The sequence below is a fragment of the Achroia grisella genome, unplaced genomic scaffold, assembly GCF_030625045.1.
Source record: "Achroia grisella isolate CSIRO2021 unplaced genomic scaffold, CSIRO_AGI_Agris_v1 utg402, whole genome shotgun sequence".
Taxonomy (NCBI): domain Eukaryota; kingdom Metazoa; phylum Arthropoda; class Insecta; order Lepidoptera; family Pyralidae; genus Achroia; species Achroia grisella.
Window position 1 is genome coordinate 7,116,963 of NW_026712841.1, and position 24,175 is coordinate 7,141,137.

Below are 24,175 nucleotides of genomic sequence, written 5' to 3' on the forward strand. Positions count from 1 at the left end.
AGCGGCTACCCCGATTTCCTCCTAGCGAAGCAGTCTTCCAGCTTTAACAAGTCCTCGGAGCGGCTCGAGTACGAGCTCTCGCAGTGCAACATGTACTCGGCCTGCGCGTCCACCCGCTCGAGCCGAGCCGGCTCGTTGCTGGTGGAGGCGGAGGACGGCGAGCCGGAGCCCGAGGAGGAGGAGGAGGCGGGGCGCGCGCGGGCGGCGTGGCGCAGCGCCAGCTGCCGCAACCTGCGCGACTTCAGCTTCGACGACGCCGGCCGCTCCAAGCGCGGCCGCGACACGCGCAGCATGCTCGCCGACCTCGACTCCTACTACCCGGCCGGCGCGCGCCGCGTCGACTCGCCCGTCACGCGCTACGACGACGCGCGCACGCTCGCCTTCGTGCTCGGCACGCGCGGCTCGCTGGACGCGCAGCGCGAGATGATCACTCGCACCTACTCCGCTAGTTTCCCGGGCGCCATCAGCGAGCCGCGCCTGGATCTGCCTGCGTTCGCGCGCAGCGGCTCGCAGGACGACCTGTCGCACGACAGCTACGAGTTGGTGGAGCGGTCGGACGACGAGTGCTCGGAGGCGCGGCCGCGGCGGCGCTCGCTGGCGCGCACGCGCTCCTGCTCGCTCGACTCCGGCAACGACCTGCCGTCCGACGACGACCAGTCGCTCTCGCACCTCTCCGAGTCCGACGACCGCGAGCCCGACCTCGACGTCGTCCGACTCAAATATAGGAGTGACAACGACATACCGCTTGATCCTTTCTTGATAGACGATCCGAGAGTTTTGCCTCGAGAAAAATTGTCCGTCAGGTCGGACGGTAGTTTCTATAAAGAAATTAAGCGTGCTCTCGGATCGAGGACTTCCAGTCAAGAATCTAAAAGCGATATTTACGACTCAAAAATTTCTAAAAGTAGCGCAGAATCTAGTAAAAAATCTCGCGATAGCGTTTATCATACGGATAGTAAGAAATCTCGGGAAACTTTAAAGAGTAAGAGTTCAGATAGATCGGGATCGAGAACGTCCAGTCAGGATTCGAAGTCTGATTATTATGACTGTAAAAAGAATCTCTATGAACCCGATGACATTAGTATTAGACGTCGTAGTATTACTAGTATTCAGAATGCTTATATTGATCCCTTTGAACCCATATCGCCATCTTCTAGTCCTGACTCGACGAAAGATTTTTACGATACTCAATCTACTTTTATCGGTATGGAGAAACCAGAATATAGTGAGAAAACTTTGTTCGATAAGTCCCACGAAGATTTGATTGCCAATCTTGCTAATTCGCCTAATTATTATCATATACCAACTCCTTACTCTACATTTCCTAGTAACAATAAACATAAGGAACCTAGTCCTTTACACTCTGCAAGTTTACAAAACGTTGAACTGGAGCAATACGGCCAGTACTCTGATCTCAGTCCTCCTAAGAAATCCGATGATTTATCTACAGAAGAAGAAGATTTACACCCTCAAACTACACATATTTGGCCTGAGAAAATAGTAGGGCTTGATACCGAAATCGATAATAGTAGAGCAGCGAAAATTCACAGTTATCAAAGACGACGCTCTTCTGATACTGTATTCAGTTTTGATAAAGAAAAAATTGAATCGTTGACACGTTCTATCAGCAAGGAAAATCCTCCATCACACCTGGTTAAGGAATCATCCAATGAATCTGATGTAAATGTTCGTATATTACCCGCTATGGATAGCATTGAATATACAAAAAATAAAGTGAAAGCAGCCTCAATTCAAGCGGAATCACCTTCAATTCTCCAGTCCGAATTCGATAAGAATATGCGTAGTAAAGGACATATGCATGTTGTTCGAAAGGAAAGCTTGAAAGAAGAGTTGATGGCGAAGACACACTTCGATGAGTATAATCCAAAACTTATTCTTGAGACTAGTTCAAGCAGTCGTCTTACGGACACTGCTATTCCGTACACTCATCCTACCGTAGAGAGAACCAAGAGTGATCCAAATAGTCTTGCTAATAGACCTCGATTCAGTAGCGTCAACTCTCGAAGACATGTCTTGATGCATCAAAAGTCCATTGACTTAACTCCAGCGGAATCGAGTGATGAAGATTACATATTTCGCCAAATACCAAGTGCCCCGCCGATTGCTACTAAACGGTCGCACTTTGAATTACCCTCCAGGAATGCGGACTACATACGTACACCCTTTGATTTACCGAAAAATTATTTCAAGGAGTTCGATGCTTTTAAAGCTGGCATTAAAGACAATAAAAAAGTAGATGATGGATACGATATACCGTACGTATTACATAAAAGGCATGTCATGAATGGGACGGCACCATCGCCTATAGAAGATAAGAGACAACAGCCACCAGATATCATTATGTTGCCGCCACAAAATGGCAGACACATAGTAAGTGCTCATCCTAGATGCAAGTATCACGATCATCCGAAGTCTCCGCGTTCGCCAAAATCACCAAAATCACCGAAATCGCCAAAATCTCCCAAGTCACCAAAATCTCCGAAGTCACCCAAGTCTCCTAAGTCACCAAGAAATAGCATTCAAGTTGAACACTCTTCTAAATTCTTGGAAGTAGAAAGTCGTGACTTTTTATTCACACAAAATATTGATTTATCGAAAGTAGATCCAGTGACCTTAGAAGTTGATAAAAGTTGTCAACTGCAACATTTACCAAGTCCAAAGAGAGATATTACAAAAAATCTGGATCCAGTATTGCTTGAGACATTAAATTCTAAACTAAGTCAGATAGAAAGTGACTCAGCTACAAGTTCTAAAACGGACAGTATTAGACAAGAGCCACAATTTCCACATGATATTAAATTTGCTATAAATGGTCGTAATATACAACAACCACCAATATGTAAAGAACCTAAACCCATGACGGCTGCTGAAAAATTACGCGCTGATATCAAATCTAAATCTGAAAAGCTACCACCTAAAAGAGGATCCAAAGGTCGTGGAACAAGCAAAAAAGGCACAGGTGGCAAAATCAAGACTAAAAATAATAATAAAATCAGAATTACTTCCTTCTCTTCGGATGATGAAAGTGTTGATTCTGATGACGTATTTGGTACGACTGAGGCAGCACCTAAGTTAGAATTTTCTCCGCCACAGTCACGTAAAGATTTGGAACCCATTCTGCAACTAGAATATGATAAAATTACTTCTGGAGCCTGGCATCGTGGTCAGACTATGAGCTCTACAGAAATCGAGGGATCTCCACCGCAGTGTCGTAAGTTAATGGAGCTTGAGGCAAAGTATAACCCTCAAATACTCGACAGTGTCACTGGTAATGCTACTGAGTTACGGCGAATTTCTGAAAGATCTATTTCTATTCCAAGTTCTGAAGATGACGTTGCAATTAAAGTACCAGAAATCAAACAAACAACCAAAGAAAACTCGCCTTGGGAGTACAATGAAAATATACCTTCACCTATATTAGAAAGTACAGAATTTATCAAGTCAGATGACGAACACTTGGCAGATATGGAAATTCAAAAGGTAACTGGCATGGCCACTCAATCAGAAGAGCATAGCGAATCAAAAGACGATATAAAAGATGGAAGTAAGTTGAATGTGAAAAAGAGTCTACGAGACGAATTAATATCGCCAATGTTACGTAAACCAGGTGGTACGCCGATACTTTTTGCTCATGCAAGATTAAACCTTTCTGAGGGATCTGTTTTCTCGCTACAGCGTCAAAAGGCGACACAGGACTCTCCAACAGCCAGCCGTAGGGCCAAAAGTTTAGATACTCCCGTTATTCAACTCCACAGATTACCACCAATGAATGCGTTCTCGTCAAAAGACGACACCGTCGAAGATATAAATGAGGAAGGTGAAATATTGGAAGAGAAATCGCTGATCGATGAGAAATCTATGAAAGCTGTAACGGTTAAGAAAGAAACAATAGACAAGATTGAGGAAGTAGAAGAAGATCAATCTGCAGAACTCACCGAGGACGTAAAGTCAGTCATAATTGATAACGAAGAACTACAGTTATTAGAAGATTTGGTTGAACAGAGAAGACCTAGATCATTTAAACGTAGATATGATTTGAGTAAATTGAATTCTCAGGTCAAATCACCATCACGATCTCCGATCAGCAGATCACCATTATCTCGTTCTCCTATTTCTAAATCGCCATCCAGATCACCTACCTCTTCTTTAAATTCACCAAGAGGTAGTATCAGAAAGTTATCAGATTTAAGCGAAGATCAAATTGTACCTGACATGGAGAGAATAAAACGTAAAGAAAAGAAGAAGCTGACACTTAAAACGAAACCCGAGGAAAAGCAAAAGATTAGTGGTAAACTTAATAAAGGAGGCTCTTTGGATACTAACGCGACTAAAGTGAAGGCCTTACAAACTCAAAAGTCATTGCCATCTTCTTTAAAAGAACGACCGGACTTTTTAACAGTTCCTCCTCTTGACATAGCACGTGCTAAAAGTCAAGAGTTAGAGCAAACAGCGAAGAAGATGGCCAAGGAAAAATCTAAATCACTCGAGAAAATGGAAATTAAACGTGGCGGAAGCAAAGAAAGGACTAAATCACAAGAAGATAGCGATACTGAAATTGCAAAACGCAAAGAAAAACAACAAATGCTGTTCGAAGCGGCCTTAAAACAAACAAAAACTCTTATTAGTCCAGTAAAAGATACTTTACCGCCTTTTCCTCCACCAGAGGATAAAATACTGGTCAAAACGGAAGGTGACAAGATTATTATTGAAACTAAAATCAATAGCAAAGCTGAAGATCATGTGTTTATTGCAAAATCTCCAAAGAAACTTGATAACAAATTGAATGGTAAAATCAGCAGGAGTTTTGAGGACCAAAAAACATCAAAAAGTAACGACAAAATTAATAAAAGTATGGATGACAAATCCAGTCAATCTTTGGAAGATAAATTGGACGACCTTGCAGCTCTTCAAAAATCACCTAAAACTTTATCTAAAAAACAAGAAATTAAACAACAGATTGAAGGAAAAGTATTTTACCAAAAAATTAATCCAAGTGTTAAATCTAAAAGCTTGGAAAGAAAAGTAGATCCCCATCTTGACTCTAAGATAAAATCTAAAAGTTTAGACAGAAATTATGTAACTCCTCTCTCAATGGTAACCCCAGAAATCTGCGAAAGACACTTTAAACAAGAAGTTGTAAAGGTCGACGTACATCCAAGCGTTAGGGAGGAGGCAGAAATAGTCAAAGAGCATGGAATAAAAGAGATATCACCAACTCATAGCTATAAAGAAAAGACCGAAGATGATTCGTCTATTGAATGGATGACTAGTTCTCAGTATACCGTTATAGAAAACGATACCCAGACTGTTATAATGGAACGTCGTAAAATTGATATATATAACAAGCAAAGGCAAACCGAGCTACAGGAAAGTAAAAGTGCCCAAAATATACATGAACTAGCAACCACCGAAAGAAAACGTGAGGTAGCACGTTTAACAAGTGAAGAAGAATCTTTAACTGAAGTTAGTGAACTAAAAGTATCTGATGACAGTCATGTATTAGGGATTTCGTTGCCATATATTGATGCTGATAGTTCTTCTGATCAAGATCAGGGTTCGAAAAAGGGCAAAAGAATTAGATTGGCTCGTGGTAAAAGCGATGATACTGGTTCTTGGATAACTATTGATTATGACGATTATACCGGGGATATAGAATTACCGCTGTCCGATACAAGTAACAGGATAAGCAAAGGTAGAAGAATATTAGACACTCAAGGTACATTCGATGAATCTTCAGCAAGTTTAGTAGAATTCTTAAAACACGAGACTATGTCTCAATTAAACTCTGATACTGAAACAGAGCGTGATATAAAAGTCACGCCCGACTCTACTAAAACTGTAGATTTGAACCTTAAATGGAAGAATAAAAATAAAATTATCGTCACACCACCACAAGAAAACAGTCCAACTATTGAAAATATACCATTTATAGACTCGAGCACTTCGAAGTCTACAAATAAATCTGAATCTGGTGAGCACACTGGAAGTTCAGGTAGTGACAAATCGCCAACGGAGCAAAAACCCGATCAACGAACTTTGTTAACAGCCAAATCTAGACGTACAGAATTATTGAAATTGAGTGCAGAACGGTCTCGAAGTTCGGAGTCAACCTCATGGACAAGTATAGAAAAGGATGTAAGTCCATCGAGTGCAAATATCAAGGGAAGCTCAATTGATGATGAATCTAGTGTGAGCTGCTCTATTGCCAGACCGCTTGGTATATCACAAGATATTGAAAAACTTAACAAAAAAGACAGAGAGTGCTTAGAAGAGCTTAAACAAGCTATGGAATATGGTGAAGAGCATTTACTGTCTCAGCACACTTTATCAAGCGAACATTCAAAATCCAATTCGAAATCTCCTTCGCCAGTATGTGCTAGTTCGCCAACAAGGATAGAAAGTCCTCGAAGTCCTTCAAAATATGCAAGAAAATCACCAACACCTACTTTAGAGAAACAAGGTCAAGTTGATTCTCAAAAAGCTCCAACTGATTCGGAATCCAGTTCTGAAAGTATTGACAAGACTGTTGAACAGCTGTCGAGGCCGAATGTCAAGAAGAGTGGCTTAGATAAAATTGGTAAGTGTGTTATTGAAGAATCTGAATCGAGTCAATCAACTTCGAAAACATCAGACATCAAAAAAGATCTCCATAAAACTGTTAGGAAAACTAAAATTGCTATTACAATATCCCAGGAAGATCAAAATACTACTATAGATTTTGATGACGATGGCAATGTTATTACGTCGTCTTTTGAGAGAGAATTAATGAAAAAGAGGTCACTAAAAGACACAGATCAAAAAAGTTCATCAAAATCTAGTATGGATACGACAACAACTACTACTCCATCTAAGGGCTCTCTTAGTGTAGATGACTCTTCGTCAAGAAGAAAAGGTCGCCTTCTTGATGACCAGAAGAGCTCATCTAAATCTAGTATGGATTCTAGAGGATCTCTCAGTGTGGAATCGAGAGGATCTTTTGAAACGACAGAATCCACCTCTGGCTCCTTAGGAGAAGCTTATCGTCGCGGTGAAGAGTTAAAGCCTACATGGCGCCCCTTCTTTGGAGCTTCGGGTAGTGAAAATAGTACAAGCATTGAAGAGGCGTGGATACCTCAAGATCATGAAGGGTACGAAAGTCTAACAATTAATAAAGACGTCTTTGAATATAATAATCAAAGAATGTTGGATGATTTCCAAACATTCTCCAAAAATCCACCGTTATCTGCTAATACATCTAAAGATTCTACGGAAGCCGACTTTACAGATGACCTGAACGATTTCCCCGTAAATTTTCTTTATCCAGCGACATCGTCAACTCCTTCGGATGTTGTTATTGGCTATGGTCAAAATTTCGGGCGCACATTATCTAGAATATCAGAAAGAAGTACGGCATCAGAAAAAACAAGCGCTGACGAAGATTCCACTAAAGCCTGCTCTCGATCTGAAAGTATTAATGAAGAATCTTTGAACTCCAGTGATCATCAAGCCAGTCTTAGTTCTGATCCTCCTAGTAATGCAAATGTAGCTTATATTTCTGATACAGATAGAAGGACTTCCGCTGAAATGCCGGATATACCAATAGATCAAACAAAAATTAGCGAAATGTATGAAAGTATAAAAGAGTCTGACAAAATTAGTAAAAAGAAGGATGAGTCGTGGGATCAAAAGAAATCTAGTGGAAGTCCTGAAAAAGCTAGTAAATCAATTTTGAAAGCCCCATTAAAGCAGTCTTCTGCAAGTGAAAGCCAGGAATCAGACGATTGGCCCTTACCAGAATTACCTCCTCTTGTTAGTCCTAAACTAGACCAAGGAGATAGAAGACGAAGTTCATCTGATGACCAGTGGCCGCCAGTACCTTGTAATTTATTAGAAACGCCCATAATTGAAAAAATACATATATATTATATGAATAACGAACCTGAGCAAGCCACAAAGGTTACTCTTCAGTCCGAGAGTTCTAGAGATAATTTACAGGGTTCAGATGACGATAGTGATACATTAAACAACGATGATGATTTAGAGAAGGATATTCTAGAATCTAAATCTGAAAAATCAAAAGATCGTAATGAAGAAGAAGCAAAAACTGTAAAGGTTATACCTTATGAACAATCTGGATATATGGTGGAACCTTTAGAAAAGCATGATGAATTTACTTGCCTTAATAAAGGTGTATCAAATTATGATAAATCCTGTTTAAGTGGAACTTTAAGTAGGGCTACTTGCCTTATAAGTGATATGGGATCATGCTGTTCTCGCGGCGAACATAAATCATTTGTTATCAAAAGCAATTTAGAAGAAAAGGTAGTTATTAGTCAACCTCAAAAGTCGCCCACTAATCATAGTCCTATATTTGAAGATCCTGATGATGTATTTGGCGCTGACAGTAAATCTCTATCGCCTGATTTTGATAGATTTTCGCAAATGGGGACACAAAAATATTCATACGGATCTAATAATTCAGACACATCTATTGACGACCTTCTGTCGCAAACTGGGGCTGATGAGACTGTCCGTGCCGCCACTAAGCTGAGTACAAGTAGTGCAGGGACATGTAAAAGATGTAGTCACAGTAGTCATTCGGAGGAGGAAACTAGTTCTTTTGGCACTGATTTAGACGGAACTGTGAAAATTGGACTACCTCAAAAAAAATGTACGCATAGCTCACATTCTGAAGATACATCAATTTGCTTAAGCATTTCAGAGTGGTCAACGGGGACCAATACTGTGAGGCAATATGCTAACCTTTCGGCTTCTGAAAGCATTTCAGGCGTATCTGTTCCTAAAAGTGAGAAATCTGAGAACATATCGGGTAAAGCATATTCTTCCTCTCAAACAAGTAAAAAATCTGAACAGAAACCGAAGAAAATTTCCCATGGTGAAATGAGCTCTAAAAGTAGTAGCTTAGATAAAAGTTCTGAAAATATTAAATACGATAAATTATGTAGTTCTGATACTACTACAATATCTCGGAAAGGTATAGATAGCAGCTCTGGGACTAAAAGCGATAGTACTCTTACATTAGCTCAGTCTATTTCCGATTGGTCAGCTAGCACAAGTCATACTCTCATAGTCACCACTCGTGAGGATCAGCCAGATACTGACAATTCCAAATCTGAACACACAGCAGTTATGGGACCGCCGCCTGATATCGAAGAAAAGATAGATTTAGAAATGGAATTGGAGAAATCATCTTCACCATCTAAAGAACCTTTCGAATGTAAAGAGCATGTGCTTAGATTAACAGCACCTTATGCTACCAAAAATGACAAGTCTTCTTCAATTAGTTGTAGTGATAAATCGGATAAATCTAGCTCAAGTTCATTGAGTAGTTTACAAAAACATGCTAACGGTGTACTTAGATTTGAACAAAGGTTGAAAGGCTATCAGTTACCGCACGACGCAACTCATGAACGTTATCAAAAAGGACCTTCAAAGAGTATGAGTTATGAGGAGCAATCTCATAGATATATGAAACCAACGACTCGTTGTCAAAGTGAGGATAGTGGTTTTAAACCGTATGTCGTGGCACCACAGCCTGAATTAGATATCGATATGCCGTCTCAGTTGTACAGCCAAGAAGAGAAGCATAGTGAACGTTATCAAAGTCAGGAATTTTCTAATATTATTCGAGAAGATACTGGTAATCAATTTATAAGATCTGATTATAAACCTTTAGCTAAGCATGCGAGCTATGATGATAAAACACTTTCTAAAAACCAGATTAAAGAATATAAATCATCACAACAATTTCGTAGTAAGCCTAAAAGTTGGTCGTTTCATGAACACTATTTAGCTTCGTCTGATTTACCATTGATATCTGTACCAGAAATCCCATCGGTACATAGAGAATTTTCCGAAAAGAAATCTGGAGAAAGGTCTGGGAAAACACCTCTCTCGCGCTGCTCACCTTACTATTCTAGCAGTCTGAGTTCCGAATCCCCACCTATTCAGCCCTTGAAAACACCCGTAAAAAAATCGTTTTTAGTTAGAAATATTTCTTTAAAGAGCCCACCTAGTGGTAACGACACTGATAGCTCTCTAGATGTTATAAGAGATCCGCGAGAACGAATGCGTACATTTAGACGTAAGAAGCAGGTTACTGGAGCTCGAAAAAAGCAAGAAAAAATACAAGATGTTTTGGAGGAGGACTCCACTAAAAGTCAATATTCTTCTGAAAGTGATTTACATCAAGGATCCAAGTATTTAGTTGTAGAAGACACTTTAAGACGGATGGAGAGTTCGGAATGTTCTGACAGTTATGTTCCAGAAGTCGAGTCTGGATCTTCTGAAGTATCCAAAGGAGATTCTAAGAATTACGACGTACCAGATCCGGTAAGTTATTCTGAGGACGAAGGTCAAGGCGAATATTCTAAATATAAAAGTGCTAACTACGAGGCCCAACAATTTCCTATTAGCATAACTCCCGTCCAGTTTCAAGGATTTGGATCTTCTGCTGACGAAGATGAAATGGGCTTTCCTCGTTTTGATAGATTAGGTCGATTGCGACACCCTTACCTTGATACACAGGAACCGAGTTACGTACAAGAGGACAGCCCTCCCAGAGTGTCGTATTCTAATAAAAGCAGTCGCCAATCCTCTTTGAAGAAAGGGAAGTCGGGTTACCGTCAATCCGAAGAGATGTCTCTCGGGGAGCCTTCTGGACAACATCAGCCAAGAGCAATATTTTACGATGAACAGAGTGATAGAGATGATTCTGACGACTACGCTTATCCTATCGATACTATTAAAAGAGCGCCAAAAATGACAAAATCTGGAAGTTACTTATTCGAGCGCGGCGAGTCCGTAGCCTATTCAGATACCGAACTGCCTCAGGATAAGGACGAATATGAGGAATATAGAGGCAGTCCTTATCCAGAGCAATACGAAGAAGCCGATATGTTCCAGACACAGGAGTGTTATCCTCAGTACGAACACGACATAGAGGGTGGGGATGATAATGAGGACCATTACACTAGAGATCTCGACCAACGTTTCAGCTTGAACAATGTGGAACGATTTTATTCCAGTCATTACGTTGACTCGCAAGCCTCTAGCGACAGTCCCGAACAAAAGTTTGATGTATCTACTCTTCCTCCTCCTCTTTGCTCCGATGATGAAAATGATTAAGTTCGCTTTCAGAATATTAAAGCCTTCAGAGTTTTGTTCGGTTGTTGTCACTACTTATTTCGTCGGATCGACGTCAATGCGAGCGTGCTAATTACTATGCGTTTCGAGATTTAAATTCTAATTACGCAATTGTTATAATTGATATTTGATATTAGGGTAATCATTATATTGAATATTTACATTGTCATTTTGACTAATTAGTAAAAATGAATTAAAAAAATATATTTAGTGCCAAATCCGGATAGCGCGACCCTTTTGAGTAACGTGTGTAATGCGGACTTATACCTACCTGTAGCTTAATAAGTATTTAGGTGTAGTTATGTGTACTGAACGAAATATCTTACAATCGACGTTTTATTCGTGAATTTCTGATCGATATAATAATAAATGTCTTTACCCATCACGCATTATTTAGATGCGTTTAGAAAGGTAGCGCTGACTCGACGCTTATATTATACGAATGGCAACAGGTGGCAAATCAACACACATTGATGCCAAATGTCTCCTTATAGATTTTTGTGTGGTTTAATAACGCCCTGTCATGTATTAGTTTAATTCATGAAAATTATATGTATGAAGGCTGTGATTTACTTTGTGAGGTGAGATCCAAGATCTGTGTGTTAATTTTTTAATCCAATGCTCAAAGGTTCTATGTCACAGACGATTTTGAGGTTTATGGTGTTATATACACTGAATACAAAATATATATCTTATATAGAAATAATCGTGGATGTTGCCTCAAATCTAATTTGGGTCACCTTTTTAAATATTTATTCTTGTAGTTTTCGTATGTTTTTAACCCTTTTATTACGGTAAGTTTATATTTATGGCTTTATTAATTTATCTTTACAGTTAAATATACAAAATAGTCAGTATTAAAAAATAAATCTTTATTAATAGTTGTCCCCATTGACATAATTCTTTATATTTAATTATTCTAACGACGCGATGTTCAAATACCGATAAATAATTAATACATATAAATTTAACTTACGTAGAAGTAACGTATGTATGACATTAGTTTGCAAAAATACAATAAATTACATTTTACATTTTAAGTGACTTGACTGTTCATGTTAATTTACGACTGGTTAATTATGTAAGGTAACTTACTTAACTACACTGAAAAACTTACTAGTGTATTTGTTTATTATTCATTTGTAATTCAATATTTTGTCGAAAATATGACTGCTTTAAATGTTATGAACATTCAAATCGCGTTGATAGAAATGATCATATTACGAGTAAAAATGCAATTGTGCCAAATAAGCTCAATTTTTTCTCACTAAATATTATCATTGACATGTTTTTATTAAATTTTTTAATAAAGATTTTTGTCTTATTATAAGGTAATTTAATAGTTGAAAATTATGTCGTGGAGGTTATAGTTATAGAATTATTATCAGTCATCGAAAATGATCAGCGTGGCGAGTTTAATGATTATTTTACTGGTATTTATCGGAACAATTACCTACCGTTTTGTTGTCGTTTACTGATCAGTGGTTTTATCATTTATTAATGTTATCAACTGCATGATTGTACTATTCATACCGTAACAAAACAAACATATTACTATTTTGTAGTATAGTAACACAATACAAGAATTCTTCAATCCTTTAATATGTTAATTTGTAAATAATGTTCTTTTTTTATTAGGTATGCGTTTTCGTGTTTCTTTCTTTAAGGGTAAGAAAGTCAAATATTTCAACATTTTTTTTACATTTCCATTTTCAGCTTGATATTGAGTGGAGATTCCTTGCAGGGTAATATAGGAAATCACTCCATTAGTAAAAACTTCAAAAATAGAAATATTTATAATGTTATATTACTAATCTATTATATATTATGACTAGTACCCTGATAACTTTTCTGTGTGATTTTTGCCGTACCTAAAGCTATATGGAGCTATACGAACTACTGCGCTATACGAAAAATCAATTAGACGTTTACAGAGAAATTTCTAAATATGGAAAAATCATACAAATATATAATAATGCTAATAAACCCACATTATTTCATCTGAGTAAATAATAAAATTAGAAAGATTGTTACGAAAAAAAATGTTGAGGTTATAATAATAATTTACAACGTAAATGCAATTAGCATCGACTTTGGCTTAAAATTTACGAATATTGTTTTCTTGACATTTAGTATAGAATAATTGTACAATGTTAGCCAAATGTTTCTAAATTATATTAATGTCAGTTTGAAATTACATTTGAGAAGAGTTAACTTCTTGTTTATTCTTTACGAGTCATTAAATATTTAATAGAGTATCTACGTTTAAGAAAAAAGTTCTGGTGAAAATTATTTACGATGTTTCCTTGATATGTTTCTGCTGTGCCCTTAGCTATGTTATCAAATAACATTTCTATTACCTACATATGTCTTTGCGACCTTAGCTAGTTTATTGCATAGATAATGAAAATATATAATACTAAATAGTAAGATATAACTTATTTTCATTTACATACAAAGTAAAATTGTACTGTATTTAAATAAATTGCGAATTCGCGCTACACATTTCATTTGGTTGTTCCCGCCATTTTACAACATAATTCGTTATATAAAAAGCACAGTACGTTGTAACCATAGCAGATAAATTAGACCAAAGACAATATATATATATATATGTTTATTTATTGCAACTAGAGTAATTTACAATGACATTTACGAAAAAATTCAACCCATTTTTACCCTGTAGATGTTTAGGAATATTAGTTCCAGTACTGTTCGAGTATAATACAGTTAAATATAATACGTTATTGACATTAGTGCATGGGTGGTAGGTGGTTGTATGATATCTACATGAAAGTAGAAAATGATGAGAAATGTTAGTACATCCTACCTCGGTAACTACACACATTCTAACTGTACCACTTCACCTGCTAGGTATATTATGTGAATTGTAAGAATTGTAATATCAGTCTTTTTAATATCAGTTTAAAACTGGTATGAAATAGAGATTTGACGTTTTGTTACTTTTATTTTTACAATAATAGGGACGAAAGAAATCTTTTGTTAAATTATGTTCATATGACGAATTACATTTTTGTGAGTAGGAAACTGATTCTCTAAACATTATTTTAGAAAATGAATTGAGTAACATCATTTTAATGAATTTCAATGTTCTCCGTGAATCGGTTAAATTTTAAACAATTTTATGTCAGAATCGGTATCACCGCTTAATTAATAAGGTAATTTTAGGGATAGGTTATTTTACAATCGATCTTATTAACTATTTTATGACATTAGTCGAGCAAATTCAACGCCACTCTCTAAACCTATCCTGAAAATTCACTATAGTTGGTAATTATTGAGAATACTTTGCTCCAATATTTAGGTTTGGTATTTGTGAGTTTAAGGTCATTTCCAATTCACCAAGTGCAAAACATTTGAATAATAATTACTGCCATGAACTGCCTACATGATGTTTGACTTCACTTGTTATTGAAAGTAGTTCATATGTTATTGCGACGATAAATATTTATGGCATTATACGAATATTGTATACATGAATATTAATTAGAATATACATGATGAATAAAAACTTTGACAAGAAATGTCGCTCACAATTTCCGTACTCTGTATGTTAAATCACTATGTATGTTTAGCTTTCATTTGTTAATTCTATACGCACTTTTATTACTTTCTCAATAATGATCAAAATTGAATAAAGATCTTTTGTGAAATATTTAAACATTAAATACTCGATATTGTACTATTACCCCTATATATTTAGATAGATCAAATGTAATTAGATTATGCATGTACAATAATAAGGTGTATTTTCGATTTTGTTTTAAGCTCAATGAAAGTCAATTACGTTTTATTGAATTATTTATTCAAGTATACTATTTTTATTGGGGTTGTTGAAATATATTCGTTTATTATTATGAATAATATTATTACAAAAATATGAATATTTTATTGTGATTACTTTCATCAATTAATTGAAAGAACAGTCATATGCTAATCATATAGATAATTCGAATTGGTATGGTCTGATATTTGGTAGATATTATAGTTTGTTTCTAATTAATTAAATTTCATTTGCACAAATATCTTCTAATATTATTTCCGTTGATGACAGCGTTATGATGAACAATCCACCACACAGTGGCTGCAGTGTTCAATTAATGCAATGTTTAGTGAAGTGTCTAACGTGGTCGTGTGTGCACGAAGCAATTTTAGATTATTAACTGTTAAGAGGTCTGTAGATGGTCAAGTCGTTTCAATCAACGTATTCGTATGTCTTACAAAGTGCTTCATTAAGCATCATATTTTCTATTTAACTTCCGTAAATTTTGAGTGTAGGACTTTTGATTTGTTCTAGTTATTATGTGGAATATTTTCTGTATTTTTTTTATTTGGTAATATTTCGCTTCAATGAAACATAAGTGTGTAAGTTTATAAATTTAGCGGGAAGGTTTTCGTGACTTGACAAGCGAAATTTGTATATGTTGAATAATCTAGACGCAATTTACGTGCTGAATTCAAGCCGCTTGACTGTCTACGAATCTCCGAAGGGATCGCTGGATCCACCCTAGTTAGTGCAATAACGATCGGTATTAAATCATAGATATTAAGTACTTCGACTTTTCGATTGAAGTGTACAATCCGAATAGACTGTAATGTTACGATTTCATTAATTATTGTTTATAGTTTTATTGTCACGTATATTTGGATATTGTTTCGAGTATTGAAATGTTACTTCCTTTTTGAATTTATATGTGAATGTAAGTGTACGGTATCCCTGCAATACACGACACTACGCCCCGCGGTCGGGGATAGTTAAACAATAAATAAATAAAATTAAATGTAATTGCGTTTTAATGTTGTTATGCTAATTTTTATTTGTAACCACAATTTATAAATAAGCTGCCAGGAAAATACATGTAAGTTTTAAAACGTTTAACTGCATGATGTTATCGTGTTATTTTTTCTGTTTATAGTTTGTTACGTAGGTTTGTAACATAAAATATTTCTATATTTTTTCAGCTATTTTTTAAACTTTTCTTTAATTGTTCATGTTGTTTTATACCTTAATTTTGTTTTCAGGTTATATTTATTCATTTTTGTTATTGTTTATTTGCTTTTCAGTTATATTTATTATTTAGTTTTACATATATATCTTACACATTAATAAGCATGCAATAAAAAAAAGTTTTATATAAATATAGCTAGACAATAGAACAATTGTTTTAAACTATTTGGATCGATAGAAGTAAACTATTTTTTTAGTTTTTTATGTATTTGTGTCGAAATGAATGTAGCTGTGAAAAAGCGCACTACTATCTCCTTCAGAGGAAAAATGTCTTTATTTAAAATCAAATTTATTGTAGCCTGTTAACTTTGAGTTCTGGACAGGCTGAAAGACAAGACAATTTCATATTACAACATTAGAATATAAATAATAATCACATAATCAATAATAATTCAGTATTTTATAAAATCTTATCTGGTTATCATATCGCTTTGTAATTTAACTTATAGATTTCAGTTATTTTTAGTTCAGTCTTAGTACATGTATATTTACTGTTGATTCTCCTACGAAATAATTAATGATATATTTTTCAAAACAGACGAGACATCGCCAGAGGAAGATAATACGGTGTCGTCGGCGAGTCTGTGCATGTCGCCATCAGCGAACGAAGATCGCAGTTTGAACGAAGACCGAAACGTAACGGAAGATCCGAATATGAACGAAGATCCCAGTATTCACGGGGAGCCGCTGTGTGCGTCCACGCCGCACGTGCGGGCGACGCGCGCGCTCGCCAACGGACACGACGCACGCGACCGGAACTGCAACAGAGTCAACGGGAATATTAACGGTGTGTATGTTTTTGATACCTGTGGACTGTGCTAATACTCAAAATCTATTCTTATTAAATATTGGATATATATTATTTAAATTAATAACCGGGTCTTAACACGAATAATTTTATGGCAAATAAAGGTATTTACCTCTCGACGTTTCGACTAGGTTGCATTAGCCGTGGTCACGAGATGGTTAATAATTTATATTAAACACGAAAGTTTAAAATTAAATATTGGATATATTTGAAACTTAGCAATCCCAGGGTATGATAGGGCTTGTAGGGACCCTGGGTCACTGATTGTGAGGTTCCTTGAATTTTGAATTAGTTAGGGAGATTTATATGAAAACGCTGGCTATATCTGCCTGACTTTAATAAATTTTCTTTACAAACTATTATATTAATATATATTTTGTAACGGTATGATAGAGTTTTTTGTTTTTATTTTTTTATTCGATGTTGATATGATGGGAAATTATAATTCGGTGAAATTATGAGTAACAGATGACAATTTACAAGTAACGCCTGAGAATATTCTTGTACTGTCGTTTTGGATGTATACAGATCTTGTATAGGAATAATACTTTTTCTCCAGTGCACGTTGTATCAGAATCGACGACCAGTATGGATGTGCTGAGCGGTGGGGAGAGCGACGCGGGCGATACACTGAAACGACAAAATAATAATAACAGGTATTTGAAAATTAATGGTTTTGAAAATAATGAAATTGTTTTTCGTCTAATTATTTGTTATCTGTGACTTATTATTACGAGGTATATTACATACTTGTTTTCTTATGTCAATGAATTCGATAATCAGTAAATAGTAGTAGTCCAAGTACTAATGTAGGTACCTATACGTTATTTATTACCCTATTTTTCTCTGTGACCGATTAAGTATGCAATGTGCCACATATTTTATTCTATTCGTTAGAATAACAAATATTACCCATTTATATATTGAAATATTTAAACTTTTGTTATATTGAGACTATTATATTTGCAGATTTTCTATTGAAAATAGTAATAGTAGTACATACTATATTTTGTGAACAAAGCTAGTTAAAAACCCTATTAAATTTGTTAACCTTATACAAAATAATGCTCATCTCTAGTTTCCAAATATAGTATTGTGTGTTCTCAGTATATCGTCAACGCTAACGAGTATTATCCGCGAGGGCGGCGGGGGAACTGAAGTTCGGCGGCGACGTGGTGCAGATGTCACATACTTTGTCGCCAAGGAGTTACTAATGACTGAGCGAACATACAAGCGGGACCTCGAACTAGTCACTGTGGTAAGTAAAACCTATTACATATTTTATCAGAGTTAAAAGTAATATATAAGTTTTCTAGAAGACTTAAATTACTCTTTAGATATGTACTATGTAAACTGGGTCGTAAGATTATATAGTGTTTTGTCAATGACTTTGTTAATTTTCTTTGTTGTTCTTCACTACTGTGTACTCGTATTTATGGATTAAGTTTGTTCTGGATTTATGTTTACTTTGTAAATATTTTTATATTAATAATTAATCTATCTTCGATAAAAAAATAAACAAAATACTGTTATACATTTTACGTCCAAACGAGCTGTATATGTCTACTCCGAATTGACAGATATTGTGAAGTCGTGAGCAGTCGGTATGAATATTTGGGGTAGTGGCGAGACGGATATAGGGCGAACACAATAGATTTATGTAGGTCGCAGTGCTACAGGTCTAAGCCTCTGATAATAGTCCAAACTCTCCAATAAAAAAAAACTAAAGAAGGATGACGTGTGTGCGTGTCTGCAGACGTGGTCGTCGCGCGTGTCGTCGCTGGCGGCGAGCCCGGGCGGAGACGTGCCGGCGCTGGCCCGCGCCTGCCTCGCGCTCGGACCGCTCGCGCTGCCCGCCGGAGCACTGCTCGCCCGCCTCGAGCGCGCGCTCGCCTGCGTGCCGCACGGTACGTACACTCGCCTGCGTGCCGCACGGTACGTACACTCGCCTGCGTGCCGCACGGTACGTACACTCGCCTGCGTGCCGCACGGTACGTACACTCGCCTGCGTGCCGCACGGTACGTACACTCGCCTGCGTGCCGCACGGTACGTACACTCGCCGCACGGTACGTACACTCGCCGCACGGTACGTACACTCGCCTGCGTGCCGCACGGTACGTACACTCGCCGCACGGTACGTACACTCGCCGCACGGTACGTACACTCGCCGCACGGTACGTACACTCGCCGCACGTTACGTACACTCGCCGCACGGTACGTACACTCGCCGCACGGTACGTACACTCGCCGCACGTTACGTACACTCGCCGCACGGTACGTACACTCGCCGCACGGTACGTACACTCGCCGCACGGTACGTACATTCGTCACCTGCCGGCGCGCTACTCGCTCTCCTCGAGCTCGTTTTTGTTAATATATCATTAAAATTCATTTAGTAGTATAAAACATACTATCTTTCGGTCAATTTAAAATGATAATGAGAAAATATATTTTGTTACAGATAATGAAGAACCAGAGTACAAAAAGACACCTGAATTATTGTATGACCATTTGTCGAGTACATTTGATGTAAGTATAGCATAGTTATTTTTATATTTTAAGCTAAACGCTTACTTAATGACATTGAATTACTCATAGCAGATAAACATGATTATATTAAAATGAATAGTGTAAATTACAATATATTTAACAAATAGATATGGTAATTACCAGCAATGATTGTGTGTAGGAGTACGTGAGGTATATATGCAATGCGGGTGCGCTGGTGGCGCTGGTGGAGAGCGTGCGGCGCGGGAACCCCGCGGTGGAGCGCGCGTGCGCCGCGTTCGACGGCAGCGCGCCGCTGCCGCTCGCCTGCCTGCTGCTGCGGCCGCTGCACCGCCTGCTGCACCTGCACCGCCTCGCCGCAGGTACCTGTGTCCGCCCCCCGTGCTGACCTAACACTGAGTACTCGTCGACTGCAGCGCGCCGCTGCCGCTCGCCTGCCTGCTGCTGCGGCCGCTGCACCGCCTGCTGCACCTGCACCGCCTCGCCGCAGGTACCTGTGTCCGCCCCCCGTGCTGACCTAACACTGAGTACTCGTCGACTGCAGCGCGCCGCTGCCGCTCGCCTGCCTGCTGCTGCGGCCGCTGCACCGCCTGCTGCACCTGCACCGCCTCGCCGCAGGTACCTGTGTCCGCCCCCCGTGCTGACCTAACACTGAGTACTCGTCGACTGCAGCGCGCCGCTGCCGCTCGCCTGCCTGCTGCTGCGGCCGCTGCACCGCTGCTGTCCTAACTAAAAAAAAATGTTATTATGTTTCGTCTTTGAACGAGAGAGAGAGACATTGAATAGAGTTCGGATATAGCCTAGAAGCCTAGTATTGACTAAACTGCGACGAGAATAATAAAAAAATATTATGTTTTTTCTCTGAACAAGGTATCATCAGGCATCGACTGGAGTTCGGAAGCCTAATCTTTGACTGTTCACTGTTCTGTTGTTGAGACAAAACTGTGACTAGTCTAATAAAAAATATTTTATTTACGCGTGTACTATAACATGGTACGTTGGTATACAGAACTGTGCGCGAGTAGCGGATGTGAAGCAGCCGTACGCGCCTTAGAACTCGCTGAACAAGCGGCGGCCGCGGCGCGCGACCAGCTGCGGCACGTCGAGAACCACATCGCGCTGTGCCAGCTGCAGCGCGACATACGAGGTTGGTAACACTGCACTCGCACCTCACCATACAAACATTATAATGGTCTTTATTGCACTTGTAACTTAACATAGTACATGAATGTAGGTCCGAGGAATCGAAATAATAAAATTTCTTCACTTTACGAACTTAACTTCGTTAAAAGAATGGTCCGGGAGAGAATGCCCTTAAAAAATATGGATGGATTGTGTGAAGGATGATATGAATAAAAGGAGAGTATGCTCAGATATGACGGCCGATAGAGATCAATGGAATAGAATCACATACGGCGGGACCTTAAATAATTGGGATATAGGCAAGGCAATGATGATGATAATTAAATTTACAGATCACTTAGGAAATCGTAATAGTTCTAGTGTTCAACTCATTCCTCACTTCACTCCTCTCGCATTCGTGTTCCATTTATACAGTTGTTTCGTTACATATCATCATGAATAAAACTAATGTGTGCTTGTCACTGAATGATAAATGTGGTGCAGGTTACGATAAGCTGTTAGTCGCCGAGAGGGAATTTGTTCGAATGGGTTGCCTGTACAAGCATTCCACGAGAGGGCTGCAGCAAAGGATGCTTTTCTTGGTAAGTTATAGATAAATCGTACTCTTGTTAAGTTTTTTTTTATTTAACCATTTAGACAATTCGTTTGGGGTTTCTCTTTTCAAGGGAATAATATTACTGTACTGGGATACTGGATGTAACGTAGAGTGAAATCATAAATGTATTTTAGTAGTAGTAGTATTAAAGTGAAACGTCAGTGTTGACGGGGTGTATTAGGATTTTTCGGTCACAAAAAAGCATTAAAACCGCGTGGAGGGCTGGTGGCAGCGGAGAGAGGACATCGGCGAACGGAGAGCGGGGACTCCGCTATCGCCTTGTGACAGAAAGAAACTTGTCCGTTGAAGTTCACTTCTACTATGAGTCCTAGCACGCATTCCTTTTATTTACAATTTAGCCAACAATATGTTTGAAATATGTACAGTTGAGCGACATCATGGTGATAGCGATGCGTGCGGGCGGCGGCGGGCAGTTCCGCGCGGCGCGTGTAGTGTGTCTGCGGTCGCTACAGCTCAGCGCTTCGCACCTGCCGCACTCCTTCCAACTACAAGGTAGGCTAACTTTTTAATGCTTAAAAACTTATCCGGCGTTTATTTATCATACGCTATAACCTAAATAAATATGTAGCACTGGCCACATACACATAAGCTGCTTTTACATGTACGCTCTTTCACGCCCGAATCGATTTTCACATAGGAAAGAATGTGTATATAAATGTAGGCAAAAAGAACGAGAAAAATCGCACGCGCCGCCGGATCGCGCATTCCCGCATCCCTCAATGGTGCGTGCTTTACCGCCTTTTTGTAACAATTAATTGTCATTGCAAAATGGCGGAAAGACCGGACCCATGGAGGAAAGACATAATTGTAGATAATTTATACGAGTTTTTAGAAAATAAAGTTGAACCATATACGCAATAACGCGCGAAAGAGTAAACAAACGCGTTTAAGAACATGTCGTGTAAAGGCAGCTATTGAGTAGATAAATAAGTTGTTATTTGTGTGCAGGCGAGGACGTGGACTTATTGTTCAGTACTAGTAACGAGCAAGAATTCATAGGCTGGTACCAGTCGTTAGAAAGTACTATAGCGGCCGCGCGTAACAAACACACCGCAGTCGACACTGAACTCACGCCGTACGAAATGGAAATCGGTGAGTTATGACTAGACATTTTTAGATATTGGACCACTTTGAACAGATTTAACTGGTGTGACGCAATTTATGTTTGATGCTTTACTTAGGTGAGCTGTCAATTTGTTTGTCATTTTAATGAAAAATAAAAAAATCGGTATTATTACCGATTTTTTAGCTATTTACTTTAACTATTATTAGTTAATGTAAATAGCTAAACCCGCCATTTCGTGTCCATGGTATTCAGAATAAAAAAAAAACAATTATATTTTCGATTCTATTAGTTTTATAGTGTTCCTACAATGTACATTTTCTCGTATATTCCCTGTAGGTACTATTATTGCGATATTTGCATTTTTATTTACGTTTCGTTATTATTATTTGGACACTGTGACCTCATATGCCTCTTTAAATAAAAGTCATTTATGTATAAACAAATCGTATATAATAATATTTATATTTATACATAATAAATATATAAATTAGCACGGGTTCTTGCGTTTATTGTTGAGTTTTCAAGAATATATTTTTAGTCTTTCGTATCGTTACAGAGTCGCCGGTGGAGGCGTGTGTGACCGCGGGCGGCGCGCTGGGCGGCGTGTGCTGGCACCGCGTCACCTCGCTGCACAGGGAACACCTGCACGGGGCGCTCAGGGTCACTAATACTTATATTCAACTTTAAAACAATCTACCAAGTTCTCAATTCGACTGTACTTTATTGTGTCTGCGTACACTAAACAAAAACCAGGAGGTTCCCAATTCAACTGTACTTTATATATTAGGTCTGCGCATACCCTAAATAAAAACGAGGTTCTCAATTCGACTGTACTTTAAATATTGTGCCTGCGTACACCCTAAACAGTGTTAACTTTCTATTACATCTAGTAGTCGTGATATTAGTTTCTTCAGCAATTACACTTAGAGCCCAAAATCGCAATTAACCGATACGATATTAAAATCTTTAAGAATAGAGCTTATTCCTTCTTAAAAAGTCGGCAACGCATTTGTAATTCCTCTAATGTTGTGGGGGCTCATGTGCGGCGGTACTTACTTACCGTCAAATGAGCCGCAAGCTCGTTTGCAGTCTGCAAGTCCCCTATGTTATAAAAGAAATCCGAACGTTAACAAACATTTCTATGACTAACCTATTTACGAACAGTCGTTGAAGTTGTTTCATATAAATATTTATGTTATAAAACAGACGCAACTGTCTGGCCATTTGCTGCGTAAGTTCAAGAAGTCCCCGGGCTGGCAGAAGCTGTGGGTGGTGTTCGCAGCGTTCACGCTGTACTTCTACAAGAGCTGGCAGGACGACACCCCGCTTGCCTCGCTGCCGCTGCTCGGGTAATTCTATTGCACTGTGTTTCTACCAACTTATGTATAGCCAAAAATATTTAGGGATAGAATATACGTGTTGCAGTTCTTAATAACAATAATACTAACTGATAGACGAAGAATAATAATACCAATATGTATGTAACAAACCAACAAAAGCTGAGTTGTCTAGTTGCCAAGTATTAATAACAAAACACTCGATACTTACTTACCTACCTTACCTACTAATTTTTTTGTTAACACATACACAATATACATAGAAAATACTCAGACCGATACAAACAATCATACTCATGAATACAAATGTTTGCACCGTGCAAAGGTGCATTTTATTACGAAGATGTAAATAAAAAAAAACAATTGCAACATTTTCTATTGTAGTGTCCACCACTTTGCAGTATTTGCCTACATTTGCTTGAAAACATCACAGTTCAGTTGCTCACTCTCAGCTGAATTGGCATTAGAAATGAGACTAGATTCTAAGAAAATAATTGATTA

At 38.2% G+C, this 24,175-nt stretch overlaps 2 protein-coding genes across 2 annotated transcripts in view; both read left to right on the top strand.

Annotated features, from left to right (window-relative positions):
• Nucleotides 1-24,175, top strand: part of LOC131844274 (FERM, ARHGEF and pleckstrin domain-containing protein 1-like) — a 59,436-nt gene that overhangs the window by 33,947 nt on the left and 1,314 nt on the right. The window contains exons 16-27 of the mRNA XM_059193111.1: nt 16,734-16,982; nt 17,563-17,659; nt 18,111-18,261; nt 18,760-18,910; nt 19,466-19,533; nt 19,694-19,874; nt 20,522-20,659; nt 21,139-21,236; nt 21,637-21,763; nt 22,220-22,363; nt 22,894-22,997; nt 23,544-23,686. Coding sequence (XP_059049094.1) covers nt 16,734-16,982; nt 17,563-17,659; nt 18,111-18,261; nt 18,760-18,910; nt 19,466-19,533; nt 19,694-19,874; nt 20,522-20,659; nt 21,139-21,236; nt 21,637-21,763; nt 22,220-22,363; nt 22,894-22,997; nt 23,544-23,686 — 1,651 coding nt within the window. The remainder of the gene's footprint in view (nt 1-16,733; nt 16,983-17,562; nt 17,660-18,110; nt 18,262-18,759; nt 18,911-19,465; nt 19,534-19,693; nt 19,875-20,521; nt 20,660-21,138; nt 21,237-21,636; nt 21,764-22,219; nt 22,364-22,893; nt 22,998-23,543; nt 23,687-24,175) is intronic.
• On the top strand, nt 76-11,443 carry LOC131844263 (uncharacterized). Its single transcript, XM_059193099.1, has one exon. The coding sequence runs from the start codon at nt 91-93 to the stop codon at nt 11,146-11,148; it is 11,058 nt and encodes a 3,685-aa protein (XP_059049082.1). The 5' UTR covers nt 76-90; the 3' UTR covers nt 11,149-11,443.

Bases quoted from the DNA above. Each gene is read 5' to 3' on its own strand.
- LOC131844263 (XM_059193099.1), top strand. From the start codon at position 91: ATGTACTCGGCCTGCGCGTCCACCCGCTCGAGCCGAGCCGGCTCGTTG.